This window comes from Carassius auratus, chromosome 19, assembly GCF_003368295.1.
Source record: "Carassius auratus strain Wakin chromosome 19, ASM336829v1, whole genome shotgun sequence".
Taxonomy (NCBI): domain Eukaryota; kingdom Metazoa; phylum Chordata; class Actinopteri; order Cypriniformes; family Cyprinidae; genus Carassius; species Carassius auratus.
Genome location: NC_039261.1, coordinates 12,966,658 through 12,990,740, shown reverse-complemented (window position 1 = coordinate 12,990,740; position 24,083 = coordinate 12,966,658). Strand labels below are relative to the sequence as shown.

Sequence of the window (24,083 nt, the reverse complement as noted above, 5' to 3'; positions counted from 1 at the left end):
GTAAAGACTTGTCCACACCCTCCTATAACGCTTCGTTTAAACATGCCCCCTCATAACACCCCCAAATGTTCACGCAGAGAAAGAAGAATAATTTTTATTCTTGCAGTAGTATTGTTTGTTGCCCCAGCAGCCATGTTGTGTTTATTTCATTGTGAAAGCAAAACTACTTTGTTATTAATATTCAGATGTGTGGAGCGCATTTTATGGAGGACTGTTTCCTGAACCTGCAGAGTAGCCTTCAATGCATCTACACCGAGCGGCAACCTTCCGATCTCTCTCGTGAAACCAACACAGAAGTGACTAAAACTGCAATTTATCAACTAAATGGAGTTATAAAAAAAATGCCACCCTCACAGTTGTCATGAAGGGCAAAATTAGTTATATAAACATAAACCACTTTTTGTAACAGGCTGTAAGCACATTTATGGTAAGGGGCATAATATGTCTGTCACACGCTTGAGGTATTCAGCCAATCATAAAGCACTGGATAGGCGGAGCATAGAGGAGCAACAATAATGTACATTATATGGAAATTAATGTTTTTTTTTTTTACCTTAAACCGCATAATCACATTTCATTACACCAAATACAAAACACAATGTTCTTTGTAGCAACTTATTTTGACCCTTTTAACGATGACGCTCATAGGACTTTTATTTTGAAGTGCAGTTTATCACGGAAAATCCCACACGTCAGCTCGCTTCGCGTAGCTGTTAGCGGCGGCACGGAAAGACAGATAGTGCTTCCTGAAAGTCCAAACAAATCATGTGTTATTGCTTTATTTCTTAATAGGATATTAATCGGAAATTACCTGATCATTAGAATAACAAGAATGGAGCATTCGGTGCCCAAAAAGTAAGTGAAAAGATGAGCTTGGCTATCAGTCAAGCTAATATTTACAGGCCTCATTTTACTAACCAAACTGAAACGGCAGATCATTTAACGAACTAGAATAGATTATTGAGTTAATATCTTAATGTTCGTAATTAACTAAATCTACGAGACCAGTTGTTGTCATGTTTATAGGTGTCTGGACTCGTGACGTTTTATGCATTAAATAAACTACAATTGTGTTTGTTCATGACAGTAAACTGAAAAAACTCAGTGAAGACAGTCTCACCAAGCAGCCAGAGGAAGTGTTTGATGTCCTTGAAAAGCTTGGAGAAGGGTGTGTATTAACATTATACTTCTAAAGTGATGTTGTGTGCATTAGTTTTGTATAAAAATGCCATATAATTAATGTTTTTTTTTTTTTTGTCATTTTACTTCAGGTCATATGGCAGTGTTTTTAAAGCCATTCACAAGGAATCAGGCCAGGTTGTGGCCATTAAACAGGTTCCTGTCGAATCAGACCTGCAGGAGATTATCAAAGAGATCTCCATAATGCAGCAATGTGACAGGTAAAACAGCCTTTTGATGAATAAAAAGTAACGTGTTACTGAACTCTCACTACTGGAACCGTTCCCAATGCTGCAGGCACTGTTTTCTTGTATTTTAACAGTCCTTATGTGGTGAAGTACTATGGCAGCTATTTCAAGAACACAGATCTGTGGATTGTGATGGAGTACTGTGGTGCTGGATCGGTGTCTGATATTATCAGACTGCGTAACAAAACGGTAAATAAAATACAACTGTGAATAATACACTACAGAACTTCATTGCATGGTAAATAACACTTTTATTCTCTCTCTCTCTCTTGACAAGCTCACTGAAGATGAGATCGCCACAGTCCTCAAATCCACCTTGAAAGGTCTGGAGTATCTCCATTTCATGAGGAAAATCCACAGAGACATCAAAGCAGGGAATATTCTGCTCAACACAGAGGGCCATGCTAAACTAGCTGATTTCGGAGTGGCTGGGCAACTCACTGTGCGTATTGAAACCATCTTGATTTAATGTAGAACTTGCATAAACTGCTAGTTAAAGGTTTGAACATTACTAAACATTTTTCTTAACATATTTTATATTTTAGAATAATAGAAAGGTCATATAAAACTTGCGAATTTTTTTAAACAAATACATTTTGTATTTTTAGCTTTTTCTTTATTATTGAGCCCAAGTCATTCATTAAAAATTACAATTTAGTTTTTATTAAAAAAAAAAAAACATAATTGACATTAAAATGCTAAGTATCCAAATTATTTTTTTTTCTCTCATCCGTGATCATCTAATATGAATTTCAGTCAAGTGTATCCAAACTGGTTGTATTTATCATGTTTCATGAACTAATCACAAAAGGACACGATGGCGAAGAGGAATACGGTTATAGGAACACCCTTCTGGATGGCCCCTGAAGTAATCCAGGAGATCGGCTACAACTGCGTGGCAGATATTTGGTCTCTCGGCATCTCATCCATAGAAATGGCTGAAGGAAAGCCTCCTTATGCAGACATTCATCCAATGAGAGTGAGTGGAACATGCTTGTTGTGAGAAGTCCTTGATGTGAGATTACAACAAAGAAACTGATTGGTGATGGTGTCTTGTTTTGTCTTTTTGTGTCATCAGGCTATTTTTATGATCCCCACGAACCCTCCACCCACTTTCCGCAAGCCAGAGCTGTGGAGTGATGACTTCACAGATTTTGTGAAGAAATGTCTGGTGAAGAACCCAGAGCAGAGAGCGACGGCCACTCAACTGCTGCAGGTATAGGAAGAGCCAAAGATATTGCTAATTACTAGTGCCTGTTTATGATTCATACTGCTATTCATTCATTCCCTGTTTTATTTTGGGGCTTTTTCGGCAGCATCCATTTATAACCAGTGCTAAGCCGGTGAGCATCCTGCGGGACCTGATCACAGAGGCCATGGAGATGAAGATCAAGAAACAACAGGAGCAGCAGAGAGAGCTGGAGGAGGATGACGAGAACTCTGTGAGATTATTTACCGACGTTGTTTATTAGTTCTTCAGTTTACGTCAGCTGATGTCGTATGTTACTGCATTGTGCAGGATGAGGAAGGGGAAGTGGATTCCCACACCATGGTGAAGTCTAGTTCAGAGAGCGCTGGCACCATGCGAGCCACAGGCACCATGAGCGACGGCGCTCAGACCATGATCGAGCACAGCGGCACCATGCTGGAGTCTGATCTGGGCACCATGGTCATTAACAGTGATGATGAAGATGATGAGGATGAGGTAGATCTCGGCTCGATGAGGAGTGAGTATTTATGTCTATTTCTTTAACGTCAACACTGTTGTGGTGCTTTGAGAAACGTTTAATCTGATGTTTTGTTTTTTTCCTTGAAACAGGAAATCCTACATCTCAGCAAATTCAGCGTCCATCCTTCATGGACTACTTCGACAAACAAGACTCAAATAAAGCACAAGAAGGTTACAATCACAACCAGCAGGACCCGTGTTTAATTTCCAAGACCGCTTTCCCTGATAATTGGAAAGTGCCACAAGATGGAGATTTTGATTTTGTAAGTGCTCTGATGATGTTCTTGTTTGTGCATAAAGTCGAATCAAATGAATCACTATGTGTTTCTGTCTGTGAAGCTGAAAAACCTCGATTATGATGAGCTCCAGATGCGCCTTACTGCTCTGGACCCCATGATGGAGCGAGAGATTGAAGAACTGCGGCAGCGCTACACAGCCAAGAGGCAACCCATCCTCGACGCCATGGATGCGAAGAAACGCCGGCAGCAGAACTTCTAACCCACTTCACAGATGCTGAAGCTTCAAAGCTGGCTGGCCAGATCTGTGTTCAATCTTTGTACTGATGCGTCTTATTCTAGACCCCCGCTGTTTGTCCCAGTGGATGTATAAAACATAAAATCACGATTTGTTAGTTCATTTGAAGTCAAAAGTCACAATATTAGGAATTCACTTTAAACGGAACAAATTATTCGCACTCTAATCAGTCTCACTATCTATTGTTATGAAGTTTAGGCTTTTCTTCTTTAACTTTCAAGCCATCTCTACATCCATGGTTCATACTTTCTTAATACTGTAAATTAATCCAAGGCGAAAATTACTGTGAAAATGTGAAGTTTTGTGGCTGAACTCTTAAGAAATGCTGGTTGGGCTGCTGCAAAGTCATTTTTAGTGTGAATGGATTACTAAACCAAAGACAATCAAAAGTCGAGAATGCCTTCGAGCGCTTGATAACCCTCTTTTTGAAGTTTGCATCACCAAGCTATGGGTTAGTATTCTGCTAATGTGGGACCATTTTAGAGTAGAGATGCCACAGTCATCATTACTGGTATTAATTATGAAAGAAACAGGACCGTTCCTGCAGCTGTGCTTTCCATCCCATCAAAATTCCTTGGCACAAAGTAAGGTTTGAAATATCGGTCCACAGTTTTGTAAATATGCATGGCTTATTTATGCTGAATGTCATTTTCTCGGTTTCTGAATGTTTGTGTGTGACGTGTTATGTTCTCTTTGCTGCCACTGGCTTTTTGATAACTTGTGGCAATTATTTGTGTGAGGAAGTGAGAACTACTTTTCCTGTGCCCCATTTTAAAGTTCTCACTTTATCTCAGGGGTTGCTTGGCTTTGAACTGTCTCTCTCTCTCTTCTGGTCTTTTTCAAAGATTGATTCATTTCAATGCAGTGATTTTGTGTTTCTCATTATGGTAATGGTACCGTCGTTACTAGGCCTATTGAGTCTTCATACCTACCAAAAGCAATACAGCAACTCAAGGACATAGTAATGTAACAATGCCAGTAATGTGAATGACCTAAACCAGTTGCTGAATCTTTTCAGAGAAGGATGAGTTGTTTTAAATAGACATTAAAATGACTCTCACAGTGTTTATGCCCTGATTGTGGACTGATGATGTCTATAAATCTGAGTTGATTTGAAGTATAGTTTGCTAATGATTTTTCTTTCTTTTTCCTTTTTTTTTTTAACAAAAGCTTAGTCATTAAATAGTTAGGGATGTTACCAATGCCTTACATTTCCTGCAGTTGTGAATTATATCAGTTTATTTCAGACTCTGTCATTCACATAGGCAAATTTTTACTGAACACTCTAATTTATTGTGTTATTCACAATGTATGTTATTTTTTGCACTCTGCATAGAGTTATTGAATAAAGGTCTGTTACTTGTCTCCTTAAACCCCATGCGGACTTATTTAACAACATGGTTAATATTGGTGAATATACAGAGAACACTATTGAAACACTATTAAATACACAGACAAACCAAACAAAAAGGTCCTAGAATTTGTAAAAAAAAAAAAAGAACAAAAAAAAAGAATAATAATACTTCTCAGGTCAGGTTTTTATTTTTTTAAATAGAAATTGTTCTTTTTGAGAGCAAAAAAAACAAACTTTTTCATATTGAAACTTTTTGTTTTTAGTCTGAAGTTGCAAAAACATACTACTTATGGTTGGAATGTGATTTTAACATTTAACACTTAAAAAAACTACAGTAATTAAGCTACTATTCATACAATTATTTTTAGGCCTTCGACCTTAACTGTCACTCACGTTTTTGAAGATGGACTTGAATGGGCATGATACAAACTTACATTTTTATAATTCATGACTGAAAACATTTTGTAACATGATTTTGATGTGCAATTTACATGGTTATGCAATGTCTGATTTTAAAATGGGTTTTAAAGGATGAATTTTGAGACTTTATGTTTTCAAGTGATATATAACTTCTGATGATTTCTAAAATGTGATAGAGAAAAAGGCAACGAGGAAGTCTTTTTTTTTTTAAACAAAGGTCAAATCTCCTTTTGTAATGTAGATTTCTGAGGGTGCACTCGTCATAAATTAATCTATTACTTTTCCTACATAATTTTGAACAAAAAAATATTGGTAAAATATATATTTGGGAGTCCTAGACCTTTCCGACGATATAGTATAGTCAACGTAGGTGTCCCGTATTCGGGACGGGGTGACAGTTAACAGTTTAAGAAAACAGAAGATGAAGATACAAACCTTCTTGACTGGTTACATGAATTACCGTAATCACTCTATTACACAGAGCTCTATTCTGTCATGTGACATGCATAAAGACCTGTATCATATTGTTTAACCATAGATGTTCTGTCGACAGTTAATTTCCTTTCCTTAACTTTCTTCTAAATATAGTTCCATACTGTGCGACATGGTACTGAATGATCGTAAGTACACGTGTAGTGTCTCTATATGTGGGTCGTTATGGTAGGAATCGCTGACGCCTTCTGGAAGTGAGTACCAACAAACCTGCTTTACGCTTCAAATTCATTAACTCGAGCAGAACATTACTGACGGTTGTGCTTCACGGCGGGTGTCGTCGGGATCTCAGTGTTCAGAGATGTCTGCTGTTATTAGGAAGATCCTTCACACTGCAGCTGCTCCAGCCGCCATCGGGCCCTACAGGTGAGAGAGAGTCTGCTGTGCTCTCCTGTCCTGTCAAACCAGCATCTTAACCTTCCTCAGCAGACCACCACCAGCTATGCATTGAGCAACAAAAGAGCTGACATAGGCTGCAATGTAATGTTGGCTCGGGGCGTGTCTTTACAAAGCGCACTCAGCAACTTTGCAGAGATTTGGTGCGACTTACTTTTCATAAACTGTTTGGATGGGATGGCTTTTATTCAGAGAAAATCCCATATACACCTAAAGCCCCTATTAGACAAGGCATATACAGGTAAGAGTCTTCTAGCATTAGCAATAGCGTTTAGATTCAGAACTGTTGTAAACTGTAAAATAGCCATTTTATTCATGCATTATGATCAGATATCTGTAACGCTCCATAATACCACCGTTTTATCATTTTTAACTTGAGGCTTCAACCCCCTTTATAAAAATATAAAAAGGTTTCTCCAAAAAATGAAAAAATTAAATAACATTTACAGATGTGAGAGCTTTTTTATTTTTATTTATTTAATTAATTTATGTTTTCATTTATTTATTTTGCATAAAATGCTATTGAAAGCAAGATTAATAGGAGATCAGGGTGTTTTAAGACCATGATACCTGATTGGCTGACGTCATATTGTTTCCCTCATAGGGGTGGGGTTAGGTAAGGGGGATGATTGCATGATTTAGAAATACCCAGCAGTTTGAAAACACCCACAAGGTCATAAAAGCCCACTTTTGCTCTGCAGAGACCCAAGTCTCATTGAAAGTGGTTACAATGTGGGTGTTGATGTTTTAACCAATAGACTGAAAGAGGAGGAGGTGTCACGTTCATTGACTTGACCAGAGGTCAATGTGGTTTGCTCTGCTTTAACAGTATGGTTATGTTAAAAATGGCTTTCTGGAAAGTATTACCGGCACTAGATTAGTGTAATGTTTTTGCATATAATTTCTATTATATGCAATGCACTTTATGCCCAGCGGATTACATGATTTAAACCAGTATGAATCAATATTGATGAGATTAAATGTATGAGTTGACCTATTAACTTGCAGTCGTGTAAACGTTGTGCTAAAACAACTGCCATTAAGCTTTGCATTATATAACTTAAACTTACTGAACTTGTCTTGAATTAGACCCATATTAACTTGGACTTGGCACTGTCTTGGACTATGAACTCAAGCTGAACTTGCACTTGATCTGTGTGGTCTGTAATGCTACTGTGTGATATTTTAGTTTATATAATATTCAGTATCCATTTTATGATTAATAATATCCAAATATACTATCCCCAACTTTAAAGCAAGAAAACATTTTTGGCTGTTTAGCTAGTTATAACTGCAGTACACTGGTTGTGCCAGCAGAAGGCAGAGGAAGACAACATTTCCCACAATGCATTTTAATGTAGATTAGTAAAAGGTCAATTTTTCTTCCAAAATCAGAGTTCACTATTAATTCACATTAAAGTTATATTGCTACTACTTTCAGCCAGGCTGTTTTGGTGGACCGTACAATGTACATCTCGGGACAGATCGGCATGGACGTTGGTGGACAGTTGGTGGTGGGAGGAGTGCAGGCTCAGGCCAAGCAGGTGACAAAACGCATATAGTGGCCCTTAAATAAATGCTGACGTTTTGCACAATCATGATTAGAATTGTATTTTAAGTAATTAATATATTAAGTATAGTTGTGCATGTTTCAGTGTTTTTCCTTAAAACTTCATAGGCACTCATTAACATGGGGGAGATTCTGAAAGCTGCTGGATGTGGATATGAAAATGGTAAATCATCAAGTATCACCAGCATAAATTAATAGTTCACCCAAAATATTTAAATGGGACCCCAAAGCAACGGGTTAAAGTTAAAAATGTTGTAATGATGAATGTTTCTAACAAACATGCAGCTGTTCACTTCACAAGACACTCACTAATGGACTGTAGTTATGTGAATTACTTGTAGATTATTGTGATGTTATTATCAGCTGTCGGGACTCGCATTCTGACGGCACCCATTCACTGCAGAGGACACATTGCAGAGCAAATGATATAATGCTACATTTCTCTAGGTTTTTTTTTCTAATAAAGAAACAAACTTATCTACATCTCAGATGGCCTGAGTGTACATTTTCAGCAAATGTATATTAAATTTAAATTTATGCAATTAGCAGACACTTTCATACAAAGCGACTTACAGTGCATTCAGGCTATGAATTTTTACCCATCATGTGTTCCCAGGGAATCGAACCCACAGCCTTGCGCTTGTTTGCTTGCTAACAAAATGATCTACCACTTGAGCCACAGGAACACTATTATTATAGTTATATTATATTATATTTTGAGTGAACTATTCCTCTAACATGTCAGTTCTTTCTTACAAATTTTCAGGCGTTTTATAAACTGTATTTTTAGATTTATTATATATATATTTTTTTTTTTTGCAGTTGTCAAAACCACAGTGTTGTTGGCAGACATTAATGACTTCAATAATGTCAACGATGTTTACAAGCAGTGTGAGTATGAATTAAAGAATCATGGTGGAATAATTCATCACAGAGTGTCATCTACACATACAAACACAGATCTGCCTTACAGTTTCAGCAGTCTTACTAATGTAGAAAACCTCATAATTGGTAATGACATTGGTGTCCTTCGTTGTGGAATTAAAAACAATCATGACATTTGTGTTCTCTGTGTATACCTTCCCTAAAATAATTTTACTACCCATCCTGCACTTCAGCGCTAATGCTCTATTGATAATGATGCCTCTGTGCATCCCTGGGTATTTCCTCTTAAACACAAAGCTGATGGGTAATCCTATCCTGTCTGCGTGTAAAGGGATACAGTGCAGTTCTGTGAAACTAAAGCCTCCTCTTTACGAGGACAACCCATCATCACTGCCTCCTGCCACACAGAACTTTCCGTGATGAGACATGCAAACCTGCAGCGTCAACAAATACTCTGAGCTGAATTCATGTCATTCTCTCTTAAAAACTTATGATGCAATTAATGATGCATATAAACACAGACATAAGAGGCTGCTTTTCATTATCACAAGACCTACAGTAGTTAAGATTCAAGATTTGTATTTGTCACATACATGGTTGTATGAAGAGCATATGACCAGCAGTGAAATAGAAGTAATACACCAAATGAAGATTATATCTTATATAGCTCAACTTTACTGGCAGTTTGATTTAATCTTTGTCATCAGTAAAGAACACAGATATTCCCAAAGTCTTAATTTCTGTGTTTTTTTCTTCTCAAGTTTTCAAGAGCAATTTCCCAGCAAGAGCTGCCTATCAAGTAGCTGCCCTGCCCAGAGTGAGTATTAAACACCGACTAGTTAGAGCTGTTTGCTAAGGTAAATCAGCATGAGAAATTAGAATGATCATGTGACACTGAAGACTGGAGTAAGATGCTGAACATTTAACTCATTACAGGAATTATAAGATATTAAAATAGAAAAATTTTACATTGTGAAAATGTCTCGCAGTATTACTGTTTTTAATCAAATAAATGCATCCTTGGTGAATATAAGAGACTTTTAGGTTTGAACAGTGGTGCAAGTATTAAACTTGGCACACAATCCATCTCACACTGTTTGATCTATGGAGATGAAGTATACCTCAAATTATGTGACTTCTTGGGGAGAGATGTGCTGTTACTTTACGGAAAGTGATCAACTTGAGTTAAAAAGCGAGGGAAATGCTTTAATTCTGCATTGTGTTTATACGTCTTTTTAACTTCACTTTGTCTTATACAGGGGGGACTTGTTGAGATTGAAGCGATCGCTGTGTTGGGGCCCATCACGGATGCCTCCTGACTACATGAACCCAGCATGCATCACAAGTCATAAGTACAGTTATAGGAGACAAACCATATGCCAGATTACAAAATCAGACTTTTATCCTCCCATTAAACTAATAACAGGGAATTCACTTGTTGCCCTTTTTGCTAATATTATATATAATCTTTCACCATTACATATTCTGTAATAGCAATGATTCAAAGCCATGTTCAGTTCAACTTTATTTTTAAACTCGTCATTTTCACATTAAAATCAAATCACAACACCAAAACATTACTTAGTTCCATTTGTTGAGTTTAATCTGTCATGTTGGTTGCAAGAAAATATAAGCATACAATAAATAAAACCAAAAAGCCTGTTTTTTAAATATTATATCCATTGTCATTTTCAATGCATGTAACATTTTATTTCAGTTCGTTCAAATATTACATAATTATATAAATAGCATTCCACAATTTTTCAAAGTCTCTTTGGCTTTTTGCATTTTTTTATAGAGGGGTTAAGCCACTAAAATAGGCACCATTAAATATTAAAAGGAAATCTCTAGCTAAAGCCAGCTATTATAATTCACTAAACTATAACTGGAGTGGGATGTTTGTAATCTTTCTATATAAAGACAGGCACAGAGTTTCTGATGACCAGTTGGTCTATATCTTGGCAACGAACAAGCAATATATATATAATAAATAAGCTAATGTTCCACTGTATGTTTAAACTATGCGTATGAAATCTTAATTTTACTGAAAATAGGTGGTTGAGTCTAGACTCTGTAGTTACTGTGTCAGATGATGCACACTTAACCCTCTCCACCAGAGGCTGAAAGAGAGTGGTATGGGAAATCAGACAAGACATTTATCCTCAGGAGAAGATGAACTTTTTAGGTCTGTCTTTCATTGTATTTTCCTACTTACCAGGGGCTTCCTCTGGTGGGGAAGATTCAGCCTGGGCCTCAGTTGTGTTTTCTGTGGAAATAGAGATTATTTCATTAATATAGGCTCAATTAAGGTTTTATTTTTCTTCATAATGGTTGAAGTAGCCAAATAAATTACATCATCTTCCAAAAAAATAAGTTACACTGATAAATAAATGTAATTAAAATGTCACACCCGGTATTTTTCTCATGTTGGACTTAAACTAATAGATCATATAAAATTCATTATTTAAAATCAGTTGTTGTGTCCAGCAGAGTAATAGTTCTTAATGCATTCGGTTCTGTGGTTAGTCATTTTGTTATTTGACAATGTCAAAGGTTTTTTTTCCACATTGCAGCCAAGGCATTTGCATCCGTGGATAAATTGTCATTTACATTTAGAATTCAGGCAGTGAGGCATGCTGTGGCCCTCGCCACATTTAAGATCTGGCCAAACAAACTACTGTTAAAGATGAAAATAATTCACTACTCCCAATTCCATTTTTATGGTGTATTCCTAATCCCAAAATGAAACCAGTCCATCTAACTGGAACCTGGTTTCAGTAGCTAAAAATCATTTGTTTCTCAAGGTTGAGTTCTCCAAACCTGCTTGAAACCCTTAGTAAAATGTTCAGTAACAGGGCTGGAAAGGGGAAACTAAGCAGGGCAGTGTTGTACTCCTGGGTCACCGAACAGTTAGTAGGACACTTGTCAGGTTACTTAAGAGTTAAACAAACACACTATTACCCGTTTAAACTAGTGCCATCCCCTTTCACTTAAGTATGAATGTATAAAATGGTGCTTTAACTTCTTATAACAAAACAAAGGTATTCCAGGAAGTCTTCATTGCAAAAGAGATTGTGCAAGGTGTTTTGCATCAAGAGATACGTCCCTTGAAAGTACCAAAACCATTTGCATGCACAAGCCCAAAACACGAGGTAATATGTACTCTAATCTTGAAGAACTACTGAGCCAGTTTTTCCATGAGACTTTTCTCACTGTTCCTTTAAGTTATGAAAGCTGGCAGAAAACTTTAGCGCGGTTGTCTGTAAATGTGAAACGTACCACTCGGTGCTGGTTCGTCGGTATTCTCAGCTGTGGTGGAGGGGCTGGATTCAGGTTCAGCAGACTGGTCAGATGTAACGGCCTCAGCAGCAGCTGCTTCTGGTTCACTGTGAGCTACAGCAGCCGCAGAGCTCTGGATTTCCTCCGAGGCATCAGGAGCTGCACTGCATGTCTGTGGAGATTCCTCAGCCTGGGTTTGGTCTGGAATCGTCTCACTTTCTGCTGCAGGACCACCATTTTCATTACTTGTTCCTTAGAGATTAAGACCAGGGTTATTGTTTTCACCAGGGTTATTAGCGTGAACTAAAACTAAAAGCATTAAAATAATTCATTACTTGAAATTAAAATTTAATGAAATAATACAACTAAACTAAAAATGAGAAATGTTGCATTGGTAATTAGCAAAAAATAAACTGAAGGTGAAGGACTTAACTAAAACTAAGTTTAAAAATAAACATAAAACATATTCAGAAATTACAAATGAAAAAAAAAAAGACAAAACCACAATTTTAAAATATCCTAATTCAAAATAATAATAATGGTGACCCCCCCCCCCTCCCCACTATTGTTTCCCTCATATTATTGATCATGTGTTTAGGTATATACATATTTTAAAAGGGGTACAACTAGGCCTGCACGGAGAAAGAACTTGTGATATATTGTGTCATTTCAGCTCTATCTATCTATATACATATCATTTACTTTTTCAGACCGGTTTCTGCAGCACAAACGATCTCAATTTCAAAACCAATCCTGTCATATCAAATATGAGTTCAGTATACTTAGCCTGGTTCAACACATTTTACTATATTTAAATCTTTTCCACAGAATTCACATTTCATCAATAAGAAATATGAAAAATATGTTATGTCCTTTTTCTTATCCCATCTTCTGTATCAAGTGTCAAGAGTCACTAAGGTCGAAGACAACTCTTTCTGAGACCTGTTTTTAATCTATCAGAACCCCTTAAACTAAAGCTCGGTCCAGTCTATTATAGAAGCTACACTACTAGTAATTATATGAAGCTGAAAGCAATACATGGACATTCTGGTTAAATAATATAGCCTAACGTAACAACAGGTGTTGAGAGAAAATGGATGTATTAAGACAGGCAAACTAGCAGAGCTTTATGGCATCGGACATCTGTGATCTAAAGCACACAACATTTACATGAAACCTTCTTCTCAGTTCCATAAGCACACACTTTGTTTAAATGTCACCGCTGGCAGGTTGACACGCATCACCACATTTGAGGAAGCTCCTGATGTGAGGAGGTCCTCCTCTGATCACCAAAAATCTTATTTCCTCAAATTTCAAGAACTCACCCACTGTGATAGCTCAGGACACAGACATGTAACATCAACAAAGCAAAATACAAATTTACTTTATTTGTCTGACAAATTTAAATCAATACAACCAAACTCAAAATTCTATTTAAATGAATTTGTTCTTTGCATTTTTTTCAAAACACATTATGTTTATGAAATTGCCATCAAGATCAAAATGTAAGGTTAAAACACGTTAATGTATAAAAGAAAGTGTGTTTTGTGTGTATTTAAGGTGTTCTGACCAGTCACCATTTTTAAGCGTTTTACAATTTCTAATCACATTTTTTTTAATGCTGCAGTGTGACAAATTATTTTTAAAATACAAATATTTTGTTCCTGTAGCTCAAATGAGCATGATGCTACAAACATATTCATGGGTTTGTATCAGTAATTGCATTTTGCCACTATGGATTAAAACATCTGCCAAATACATGTAAATGTAACATGGTATCATAAAAAAATGCATGCAAGCTGATTATAAAAACTTGTAAAATACACTTAATGTTTCTCTGAAACAAGGTTAATAAACTTAAAAGCAGTTATCAAATTGCAATTCAAAATTGTCATCTAAACCATAAAACATAATTTTTCTTGTAACTTTCAGTTAAAGTCTTATGGTTTAATCTCAGGGCAAGCCGTTTAACTTTAGGTTTCTCCATGGGGACTTTTAGTGTAATGAATACTGTATGTTTCTCGATGAGAGACGCTGGAGTCAAGTAGATCTAAACTGTATGGTGGACTGATGACAGCATTCTGGATAAGGATCTGGGTGCCTTACACAACGGTTGAGGGTTCAGTTTCAAGTTAGGGCGACCCAGGATCCGAAAAATAAGATCACAATCTTCCTCTATCACTCAAGGATCTACCATGCATTTTAGCATTGATGTCTACATTATGACATCTACATCACATTATGTAGGCTAGTGCAGTCAGCTCAGCGTTTACCTAAAAATATTCCTTGACCTCATGAAACACCTTGCAAATCAATATTTGACAAATATAGCTCATTTGTGATTTTCTTTTGGGGGGCTGTGTATTCTTACCTGATGTGCTCCCATCCTGTTTGGTGTTGGGTCGTGTTGTGTCTTGAGCTGTGGTCTGAGTGCTAGAAGCGCATCCCATCGTGTCTTCCTCTGACAGGAGTGAAGTCAAGCACTTTAGTGAGTGTTGTTGTGCCCAGAGGCGTACATCGACTTCAAGTGCAGAAGGAATGTGCTAATTTAACGCGCAGTTGGTAGAGACAGCACTCATTCCCTGGTCAGGGAACACATTGGGTGTATCCGAGTGTGTATGAGCGGCGCCCATATGCAAACCTGCTCTTATCCCCGGTAACTTTACAAGTCACAGTTGAATTTGCAATGCGAAATCATCAGCGACGGTCTGACTGTCCTCTCGGATTCACATGCTAAGAAATTACAGGTGACACTTTGCTTTAAACTTAAGTTCTTACAAACAAAAAGAACGATATGAATGCGATAACAGCTTTAAAGAGTACATTTATTCTAACTTTAAAAAAACATCCCGTAGGGTACTTTATGCGTCGGTTGAGTAATGAGTTTGGCGACATCTACAGGTGACTTCTGGAGTAGCGCTGACCAACCCGAACTAGACGGTCATAGAAAGTACTGTACATCTACATCTCAAATAACTATTCCTACATCAAGTATGGCACATCATGTCTGTGCGCAGAGAACGCCATACATCCTTATGAAACTCACAGCTAATATGGTTTTAGCTGTACAAGTAATTTAACCTTTTCTTTCGGAAAATACTTTTGATTTTATAAAAGGGGAAATTACTAACTGTAGGCCTACTGCTTCTGAAAGACAACTAAGCATGTAGCCTGACACTTGAAGCGTTTAGATTCAGCTGAGTTTGGTCTATTGAGAAAAAAAGTGTAAATGGTTTTTTTTTTTTTTTTTTTTTTTTACAAAGTGTAAACGATGTGCAAAACAAACGTTTTGAATGCCTTTTTAATACATTTCATATAATTGTGTCTCTCTGTTTGATCTCCATTATAAGAAACACATAGATATGGAACAGAACACATAGGATGTTGGTGAAATACATTAGTGAATGAAAGAGTAACTTCATAATGATGGACTTCCTACACCTTTTTAAGCAGAAGGCCATAAGGTCGGATTGAGCTCTTCACGATTTCCTTTTCTTTCACAGATGATGTGCCTATTGGAATGGGGACCAACCAAATGTTTTTGTCCTTGATTACCCTCTTCTGGGGGTTGATTCTATTCTGCATGATGACTTTGTAAGTTTCCCCATTGTTTTGCGACGTGAAGTTCTTGCTATTCGCAAACATATCTGCCACGGTGATGTCTGGAGATGAATAAATCCCTCTTCCGTACGCCTGACGGTCTCCCGCCTTGAAGTGAGTCTGAATGATGCCCTCAGCCCCCTTTAAATCGGTTCTGTGGTAGGAAACGGGCCACTCACCGGGCACTGAACAGCTCCTCCATCCGCCTGTTCCCAGCCAAGCGTTGCCATCCGGGTATTGGTCCCGGACCTTCAGGGCGAAGCGCATCCAGCCGTAGGGCCGCTTGTACGGCTCGCCCCCGCGCGTGCACACGGAATCAAACTTAGGCTCGGACATGCGCGTGAAGTCAAAATCAAACACTGGATCAAAAAAGTCATCGGAGATCACAAATAATTCCTTACGGAGAGAAGAGCTCACAATGTCACTTTTGGGGGTCTCTTGTGAAGTCTTCTGATCAACTGACAATCGCTTAAGTAAAGATGTTAGACAAGTCACATTTTGCACTTCTTTATCAAGTAGGGCAAGAGTTGTCAGATTGGTAATTTGCAGTCGAGTGGCTTTATCTAAATCCTTACATTCTGACTGCAATTTCACCGTGACTCCCAGAATAGCAGAGAGCGCCTCGGTCAAGATAAATTTGTCCACCTCCATCGTGTTAATCGAACTAAATAAGAGAGCAAGAGTTTGGATTATGGCACAAGCTTTCAGTCTTTGGCATTGACACACAGGCTACACAGCGTTGCACATTTGTATGTCCTGGTTATTTAGCACACCTGATTCACATGCCACTTATTAGCAGACAACTGAACTTGCTCAAATGTGATTAAAGCCTTGAAATAGCTAACTTTATTTTTATTTTTATGTTCAATAATATGTTTTCATTATTATTTTGCATTTTAAATTAATTTTATGTTAGGCCTACTCATTAATAATTCTGCAATAATTACATTTTTCATTTTTGTCAAAGCAGTAGCCTATTGTTACTTTTTTTTTTTTAATGTCTATCGCAAGAAAATACAATAAGGAAATACAATATCATAAGAAAATAAACAAAGAAAAAGAAGAATTGCACAATAGGGTCTTCAAATAGTATTTAAAATCGATTTTTTTAAGGCAGATTATTGCCATCTGGTGGGAGTAAAAAATAAAAACAGGCGTAATAATGCCATGGTGATCACTAGATATAGCCTAACCCGCTTTTTAAAGAGCTCCTTTTATGCTTTTTCACTTTTTTAACTTTAGTTAATCTGTATATTGCTGCTTGAGCCAAAGAAACATCTACAAAGTTACAAAGCTCAACGTTCACTTCAAAAGGAGATATTTTATCTAACAGAAATCACTTTTCAAATACAAAATACAACTCGTTTGGACTATAATGCATATTTCCCGGGATTTGTGATATCACAGATATCGATGAATGGGACGAGACCTGGTTGAGCTGCACTAGAGAAGACAACGATTTTTATCACTATGGCAGAGACATGCAAGCTTTCCCAAGACAGACGAACTTGGTTACAATCATCCGGGTTTAAATCGCGCTCAAATTGATTTGATTTTGACGCAATATTTGCACTGAAGCTCTGCATCAGATTCAGATGTCATGTCACATAATGTTAAAACTGCTGCTGGGGATATACAGGTGCTGGTCATATAATTAGAATATCATCAAAAAGTTGATTTCTTTCACTAATTCCATTCGAAAAGGGGAAACTTGTATATTATATTCATTCATTACACCCAGACTGATATATTTCAAATGTTTATTTCTTTTAATTTTGATGATTATAACTGACAACTAAGGAAAATTCCAAATTTAGTATATCGGCAAATTAGAATATAACTTAAAACCAATACAAAAAAAGGATTTTTAGAAATCTTGGTCAACTAAAAAGTATGAAAATAAAAAGTTTGAGCATGTACAGCACTCAATACTTAGTTGGGGCTTCTTTTGCTAAATTACAGCAGCAATGCGGCGTGGCATGGAGTCGATCAGTCTGTGACCCTGCTCAGGTGTTATGAGAGCCCAGGTTACTCTGATAGTGGCCTTCAGCTCTTCTGCATTGTTGGGTCTGGCATATCGCATCTGCCTCTTCACAATACCCCATAGATTTTCTATGGGGTTAAGGTCAGGCGAGTTTGCTGGCCAATTAAGAACAGGGATACCATGGTCCTTAAACCAAGTACTGGTAGCTTTGGCACTGTGTGCAGGTGCCAAGTCCTGTTAGAAAATGAAATCTGCATCTCCATTAAGTTGGTCAGCAGCAGGAAGCATGAAATGCTCTAAAACTTCCTGGTATATGACTGTGTTGACCTTGGACCTCACAAAACACAGTGGACAGACAACACCAGCAGATGACATGGCACCCCAAACCACCACTGACCTTAGAAACTTAACACTGGAGCTCAAGCAACATGGATTGTGTGCCTCTCGTCTCCTCCTCCAGTCTCTGGGACCCTGATTTCCAAAGGAAATGCAAAATTTACTTTCATCAGAGAACATTACTTTGGACCACTCAGCAGCAGTCCAGTCCTTTTTGAAGCAAGACGCTTCTGATGTGGTCTGTTGTTCAAGAGTGGCTTGACACATGGAATGCGACAGCTGAAACCCATGTCTTGCATACGTGTGTGTGTAGTTGTTCTTGAAGCACTGACTTCAGCTGCAGTCCACTCTTTGTGAATCTCCCCCACATTTTTGAATGGGTTTTGTTTCACAATCCTCTCAAGGGTGCGGTTATCCCTATTGTTTGTACACTTTTTTCTACCAAATCTTTTCCTTCCCTTCACCTCTCTAATGTGCTTGCACACAGAGCTCTGTGAACAGCCAGCCTCTTTTGCAATGACCTTTTGTGTCTTGCCCTCCTTGTGCAATGTGTCAATTGTCATCTTTTGGACAACTGTCAAGTCAGCAGTCTTCTCCATGATTGTGTAGCTTACATAACTAAACTGAGAGACCATTTAAAAGGGTTTGCAGGTGTTTTGAGTTAATTAGCTGATTAGAGTGTGGCACCAGGTGTCTTCAATATTGAACCTTTTCACAATATTTTAATTTTCTGAGATACTGAATTTGGGATTTTCCTTAGTTGTCAGTAATAAACATAAAAATTCAAAGAAATAAATATTTAAAACATATCAGTCTGTGTGTAATGAGTAAATATAATATACAAGTTTAACATTTTAAATGGAATTAGTGAAAGAAATCAACTTTTTGATGATATTCTAATTATATGACCAGCACCTGAATGGTAAGGAGCAGGCATGACGTTTCCCAACCAGTGCTGTCAATCAAAACACACTGGCCAAGCTAACTAATCACATCACACTTCGTATTTCAGAAGGCGGGACTTCATTAGATACAGGAACTTTTTGAGCCGTTCATGCCAGACTGGGGAGGGAGGTAATAATGTAAAATATGTGAAAAATAATGTTTTTTCAAACATCCTAGTATGAGAGCCTGTTCTAGAAAACCCCCCAAACAAAATCAAGACTTTGTAAAAGAGCATAGGACCACTTTAAGGGATCTGCAACTTTAGGGTTCTTATCTATTCACAAACAGCTTATAACTCTCCAAAGAGGAAGGAAAACTTTAAATCGCATCATACGATCCCTTTAACGGACACGTGCACGCGGTGGACATTGTAAGTTCATCAGGCTGTAAGTGCACATGAAGTGTTCCATTTAGGAGAGGGCCAGGTTTGAGTCCCGGCTTGCGGGACTTTCCCAATTCCCCTCTTTCTCCCACTTCACTTGCTGTTCTCGTAATATCTAAAAAATGCATTTTTAAAAAGTCTCCCCCGAGTTCACAGGCAGGATGTCCGACTTTAAGCATTCTAGACATTATTTCTGGAAGAATCCTAATTCTGAGTCAGGCATGCAGCCTACAATACAACATGTGCAGTGTGGGTCCACAAAACCATCTCTGAAAACCACTGATGTAGGACCATTATGTTCACTGCTGCTTTCAGTATCAGTATTTAAACAATTCAAAAGCAAAGGATTGTCAAAAGAACATGACATTTGACATTTGTACAATTAAGGGGGTAACATCAAAGGTGGGTTTAAAGTTGTTTAAATGTGTTTTTAATCTGCTTAAAGACAAACCACGTGCAAATTCTCCATTCCTGCGCATTCTTTTCTTAAACTGCAGTGTATCATAGAAACTGACCATCATTTACACCTCATTTACTAATTGGATAAAGATTTTATCCATTTGGTGGTTTGCCCTTCGGGTTGCCATGATGGCGTACTGTAACCCTTTTGGGAATCCTTATGCTGCTTGCATTCATGATCACTGAACTGCCAGCGATGGTTGTGCTTGATTTCTGTGGCCAATAGAGATTAGGGTAACTAACACAGCACCAGTGAGCCTTAAAGTGTACTCTATGAGTTATAATAACAAATTGAGTGCATACTTGCATCAGTTTTGTCCCTAGTTTAAAATAAAGGTTTGTAAAATCTACTTTCTTATTTATAAACAATTTTGGTTTTGAATTGGTGATCTGGTTCTATTATTCTTCAGGGTTTGAAATGAACACCCATCAACCTGTGAAATGCAAGTGTAAATTAAATGTTACAGCTAACACAAATCAACTCTTATAGCCAGTTTGGTGGGTTATGATTTGAACTGTCCTATCACTTTGCACGCAAGCAATATTGGAGCTTCTACACTGAATTGCCTCCACACTGATTAGATTTAATGATCTGGGCCGCCTATGGCCTATGGCAAGCAATTTAGCTTATAATGTTCCCTTGCGTAACTCAACATAACTGCATTTTTACAAGTAACAATTACATTTATGAGCTGTGCAATTCAATTGTTGCTGCAAAGCTCTCTAATTTTAATTGTAACTAGTAAGAATTGATTTATAAAGCTCTCTAATTGGCATTGTTACGAATTAAAAAATGCAATTACAGTGAGTAACGCTGAGAACATCTGAACATAATGCAACACTTCTCATCCGGATTGCAACCAGTAAATCTTCTGCTGAAGGTTGGCCCTGAGACAAGAGGCCACTTTTCAACCCGTTCTGCCTCCCTATATATATATGGATCAAATTAATTCTACATCTCTAATATTCTGCGTATTATACAGATGTTGAAAATCTCTTTTTTTGCACCAGCATCCTACTCCAATCAATCTCAACAGAACATCAGACTGTAAGGGTTGTAAAACTTTATTTCATACAAAACTCTTTTTTTTTGTTTTATTTTTTAGAAAAGATAGCTTACAAGATTTATCTAATTATCTGTGAATATTTACTTACTCAAATATACTTATCCGGTATTTGATTTAGAATACATAATTCATTAAGAAAGGTAAAAAAAAGATTTACAAATTTTTTATAATACAGCATAATATTTTATGGAATTCTGTCCTTCTGTGAACCACTGAAGCAGAGTCATTTTCATTTTCTCTAGAACTTAAAGGAAAGAAGAAATCTATTAAAATCATGAAATCAGTGAATGAATGTGTCAAATTGATATAATTGTCCTGCTTCAGTACAAATAGCCTCTTAATTTATAAAACTTTGGTAATTTTGTCTTTTAAATTTCTTGACTGGGGAGAGTGGGGCACAAAGTAACACTTTTTGACTTTCTCAGTTTGTGTACATCCACACAGGGTTCAGAATATAATGTTGTTGTTTTTTATCCACAGTAATTTTACACTTGTCTAGTATTAATATGTCGCTTTGTTTCATAATTGTAGTGTATATGTTTTTCTTTATCTACCCTCAAAAAATGGAAGTGAAATGTGACAACATGCACCATAGTACATTGAAACATGACAATATGACAGGTTAAAATGTTATCTGATCAAAGGAATATATATATACATGACAAACTAAAATATAAAAAAATATCATGATTATAATGGCGTTTTTTAAGAATTAAAAATAATCTGATTTTAGAGTTAATTTCTGAACTGACTAAACATTGACTGTCAGTCTTTATTCACATGTTTCTCGTTGTTTCTCATTAAAATTCATTAAATAGTGTAAATTTCATCGCTAATGTCATAGAACAGCACATTCCAACGCAGTGTTACAACGCCCTATCTGCGCAAGTAAAACTATTAGTGTCTTCTAGTCATCAGGGCATTAAAAACTATTTAATAATAGCAGATTTGTCTAATTTTAAATTAATTTAAAAAAAAAACACTGGGTTGAAAAATGTACTTAGCCTAAATCATAATTTACATTTTACTATGGTAAAATAAATGTTCAGCGAAGATTTTTTTTTTATTATTTTGGCGCACTTTTTTTTTTTGTTAATAATAAATAGGCTACTGTAAATTTTGTTATGCTAGCATGTGTGTAAATATTCAAACCACTTAGTTTACAACTAACCCCGCGTTACTTTGTGCCTCGAGCTCCTCTTGACCTACAAGAGGCAGAAAACAGCAAAGGAAGTCCTAATTCACCAATGGATTAATAAGTTTTGATTTAGCCTTTCATGGGGTAATTGACGATATATCATTAGCCAAAAGTCCAAGTCTTTCCAATATTTTAAAATGTCAATATATGTTGAAGAGTATAAGCTCATTTCTGAGAGCAGTTTCAGCAGGCATGTTCACCTTCCTACACTTCTTTAAGCAGAAGGCCATATGGGCGTATTGAGCTCTCCACGATTTCTTTCTCTTTATCAGCAGAGGTCCCTTCTGGTATAGGGACCAACCAAAAGTTCTTCTTCTCGGTGATTTGCCTCTTTTTGGGGTTTACTCTATTCTGCATGATGACTTTGTAAGTCTTTCCATTCTTTTGCGACGTGAATTTCTTGCTTTTTGCGTATTCGTCTGCCACGGTGATGTCTGGAGATGAATAAATCCCTCTTCCGTACGCCTGACGGTCTCCCGCCTTGAAGTGAGTCTGAATGATGCCCTCAGCCCCCTTTAAATCGGTTCCGTGGTATGAGACGGGCCACTCACCGGGAACTGAATGGCTCCTCCATCCGTCTGTTCCCAGCCAAGCGTTCCCATCCGGGTATTTGTCCCGGACCCTCAGGGCGAAGCGCATCCAGCCGTAGGGCCGCTTGTACGGCTCGCCCCCGCGCGTGCACACATCAGACTTTGATTTGGACATGCTCGTGAAGTCGAAATCAAACCTTGGGTCGAAAAAGTCATCCGGGATTGCAAATATTTCCTTCCGTAGAGAAGAGTTGGCGCTTTCGTTTTTCGCAGTCTCTTCTGAATTTTGCTGATCACCAATCCACCACCGAGCCAGTAAAGTGGTTAGATAAGAAACGGGTTGGACCACAAGTTCAAATGCGTCAAAACCAAGAAGGGCTAGAGTTGTCAAACTGGTGATATTCAACTCTTTGACTCCATCTAAACCCTTACAATCTGACTGCAGTTTCACCGTGACTCCCAGAAGAGCAGAGAGCGCCTCGGTCAAGATATATTTGTCCACCTCCATCGTGTTAACACTCAACCTTATCAAGAAAGTACGATTTCTATTATGTCGGGGTCAACCCGGGATCGTGGTTTAGCTATCACTCTTAACACGCCCATTTTCACTCACATTCACTTTTGCTTTCGTGGGGGTTTTCCAAGGTTGTTCACAGGTCACATTCAGAGCCGAAGTGAGTCTGAGAAATGAATGCCCAACACCAGTCCACAAACCCACATGTGTTTCAACACAGATAATTATCAAATTACATACTAAACATAAGAGAATATATTCAGGCTACAATTTAAAAAGACAGTAGTTTAAAATGCAAAATTACTGTTTTCCCCAAATAAAACCTTGACAAGGGTGATATAGAAGTATTTACCATGAACTGTACACTGGTGATGTATCTGAGAGAAAACAAATTTCACAGTAAATTAAATAATTTTAATCAATAAAAAACAAACAGCAACAGTGTAAGCTAGTGGTCTCCCAGCTGGCTAAACTGATCTAGCTGGTCTCTGAAACAAAATTATTTAAACATAATTCAACATGAAAGCTCTTTAAAAATGTGTTGAACATGAATAGCTAATTCCTCCTCATTGTGTGATCTGTGGGTGGAGTGTACTTTTCCTTTCTGTTGCAGTCTTCATTAAAATAGATATATCTGTGTGACATGCAATTTAGATCCCATTCAGAGTTTGTGTTGTAGAGGAAATCAAGTGGGCAAGATATCATTTGTTCTATGTTCTATTAGTCAGACACATTTTGCAATGCACAAAATCAAACTTACATCACACAAATTAAAAGCAAGATGTATTTTTTTGTAAAAGATTAATTGAAGTATGTTACATGACAGTTACACTTTTAGACAGTTAAACTGAAAGCAAAAGTGTACAAGGGTGAAAATGGGTGTGCTAAGAATAATATGATCAATCATGGTTTCTTTGTCAACGCAAACAAAATCTTTGGACCCTTGATAAGTGTCACAAGTCGGTCTGGCTCATCACTCACA

General features: G+C 37.3%; 4 protein-coding genes across 5 annotated transcripts; 2 read left to right on the top strand and 2 right to left on the bottom strand.

The window, feature by feature from the left end:
- The first annotated feature begins 693 nt into the window (after nt 1-693).
- Nucleotides 694-5,063, top strand: stk3 (serine/threonine kinase 3 (STE20 homolog, yeast)). Its single transcript, XM_026288989.1, has 11 exons — nt 694-855; nt 1,088-1,168; nt 1,272-1,400; nt 1,502-1,616; nt 1,705-1,869; nt 2,239-2,406; nt 2,506-2,643; nt 2,744-2,869; nt 2,947-3,154; nt 3,247-3,419; nt 3,496-5,063. The coding sequence occupies exons 1-11, from the start codon at nt 833-835 to the stop codon at nt 3,652-3,654; spliced, it is 1,485 nt and encodes a 494-aa protein (XP_026144774.1). The 5' UTR covers nt 694-832; the 3' UTR covers nt 3,655-5,063.
- An 881-nt stretch (nt 5,064-5,944) lies between these two features.
- On the top strand, nt 5,945-10,467 carry LOC113119462 (2-iminobutanoate/2-iminopropanoate deaminase-like). Of its 2 annotated transcripts, XM_026288987.1 has the most exons (7): nt 5,945-6,150; nt 6,249-6,322; nt 7,794-7,896; nt 8,031-8,085; nt 8,745-8,813; nt 9,569-9,624; nt 10,067-10,467. In XM_026288987.1, the coding sequence occupies exons 2-7, from the start codon at nt 6,258-6,260 to the stop codon at nt 10,124-10,126; spliced, it is 408 nt and encodes a 135-aa protein (XP_026144772.1). In that variant the 5' UTR covers nt 5,945-6,150; nt 6,249-6,257; the 3' UTR covers nt 10,127-10,467. The 2 variants fall into 2 exon arrangements, with proteins under 2 accessions (XP_026144772.1, XP_026144771.1); XM_026288986.1 differs by having other exon boundaries at nt 5,948-6,322.
- Nucleotides 10,468-10,593: 126 nt separating this feature from the next.
- Nucleotides 10,594-14,799, bottom strand: LOC113119463 (testis-specific gene A8 protein-like). The gene is made up of 4 exons (XM_026288988.1): nt 14,458-14,799; nt 12,087-12,338; nt 11,023-11,073; nt 10,594-10,927 (listed from the first exon to the last, which is right to left on the bottom strand). Exons 1-4 carry the CDS (start codon nt 14,534-14,536, stop codon nt 10,908-10,910), a joined length of 402 nt encoding a protein of 133 aa, XP_026144773.1. The 5' UTR covers nt 14,537-14,799; the 3' UTR covers nt 10,594-10,907.
- A 570-nt stretch (nt 14,800-15,369) lies between these two features.
- LOC113119461 (uncharacterized) lies at nt 15,370-23,202 on the bottom strand. The gene is made up of 2 exons (XM_026288985.1): nt 22,490-23,202; nt 15,370-15,746 (listed from the first exon to the last, which is right to left on the bottom strand). Exons 1-2 carry the CDS (start codon nt 23,093-23,095, stop codon nt 15,522-15,524), a joined length of 831 nt encoding a protein of 276 aa, XP_026144770.1. The 5' UTR covers nt 23,096-23,202; the 3' UTR covers nt 15,370-15,521.
- Nucleotides 23,203-24,083: the final 881 nt, after the last annotated feature.

Excerpts from the sequence above, each read along its gene's own strand:
- stk3 (XM_026288989.1), top strand. The coding sequence starts at position 833 with ATGGAGCATTCGGTGCCCAAAAA. Across the intron at positions 1,617-1,704 it reads TCAGACTGCGTAACAAAACG|CTCACTGAAGATGAGATCGC; the intron begins GTAAATAAAATA and ends TCTCTTGACAAG. Across the intron at positions 2,870-2,946 it reads AGGAGGATGACGAGAACTCT|GATGAGGAAGGGGAAGTGGA; the intron begins GTGAGATTATTT and ends TGCATTGTGCAG.
- LOC113119463 (XM_026288988.1), bottom strand. The coding sequence starts at position 14,536 with ATGGGATGCGCTTCTAGCACTCAGACCACAGCTCAAGACACAACACGA. Across the intron at positions 12,339-14,457 it reads ACAGGATGGGAGCACATCAG|GAACAAGTAATGAAAATGGT; the intron begins GTAAGAATACAC and ends TTAATCTCTAAG. Across the intron at positions 10,928-11,022 it reads CCCACCAGAGGAAGCCCCTG|CCTCTGGTGGAGAGGGTTAA; the intron begins GTAAGTAGGAAA and ends ACTCTCTTTCAG.
- LOC113119461 (XM_026288985.1), bottom strand. The coding sequence starts at position 23,095 with ATGGAGGTGGACAAATATATCTTGACCGAGGCGCTCTCTGCTCTTCTG. Across the intron at positions 15,747-22,489 it reads GGATTTATTCATCTCCAGAC|ATCACCGTGGCAGATATGTT; the intron begins ATCACCGTGGCA and ends TCATCTCCAGAC.
- LOC113119462 (XM_026288987.1), top strand. The coding sequence starts at position 6,258 with ATGTCTGCTGTTATTAGGAAGATCCTTCACACTGCAGCTGCTCCAGCC. Across the intron at positions 7,897-8,030 it reads TGCAGGCTCAGGCCAAGCAG|GCACTCATTAACATGGGGGA; the intron begins GTGACAAAACGC and ends AAAACTTCATAG. Across the intron at positions 8,086-8,744 it reads TGGATGTGGATATGAAAATG|TTGTCAAAACCACAGTGTTG; the intron begins GTAAATCATCAA and ends TTTTTTTTGCAG.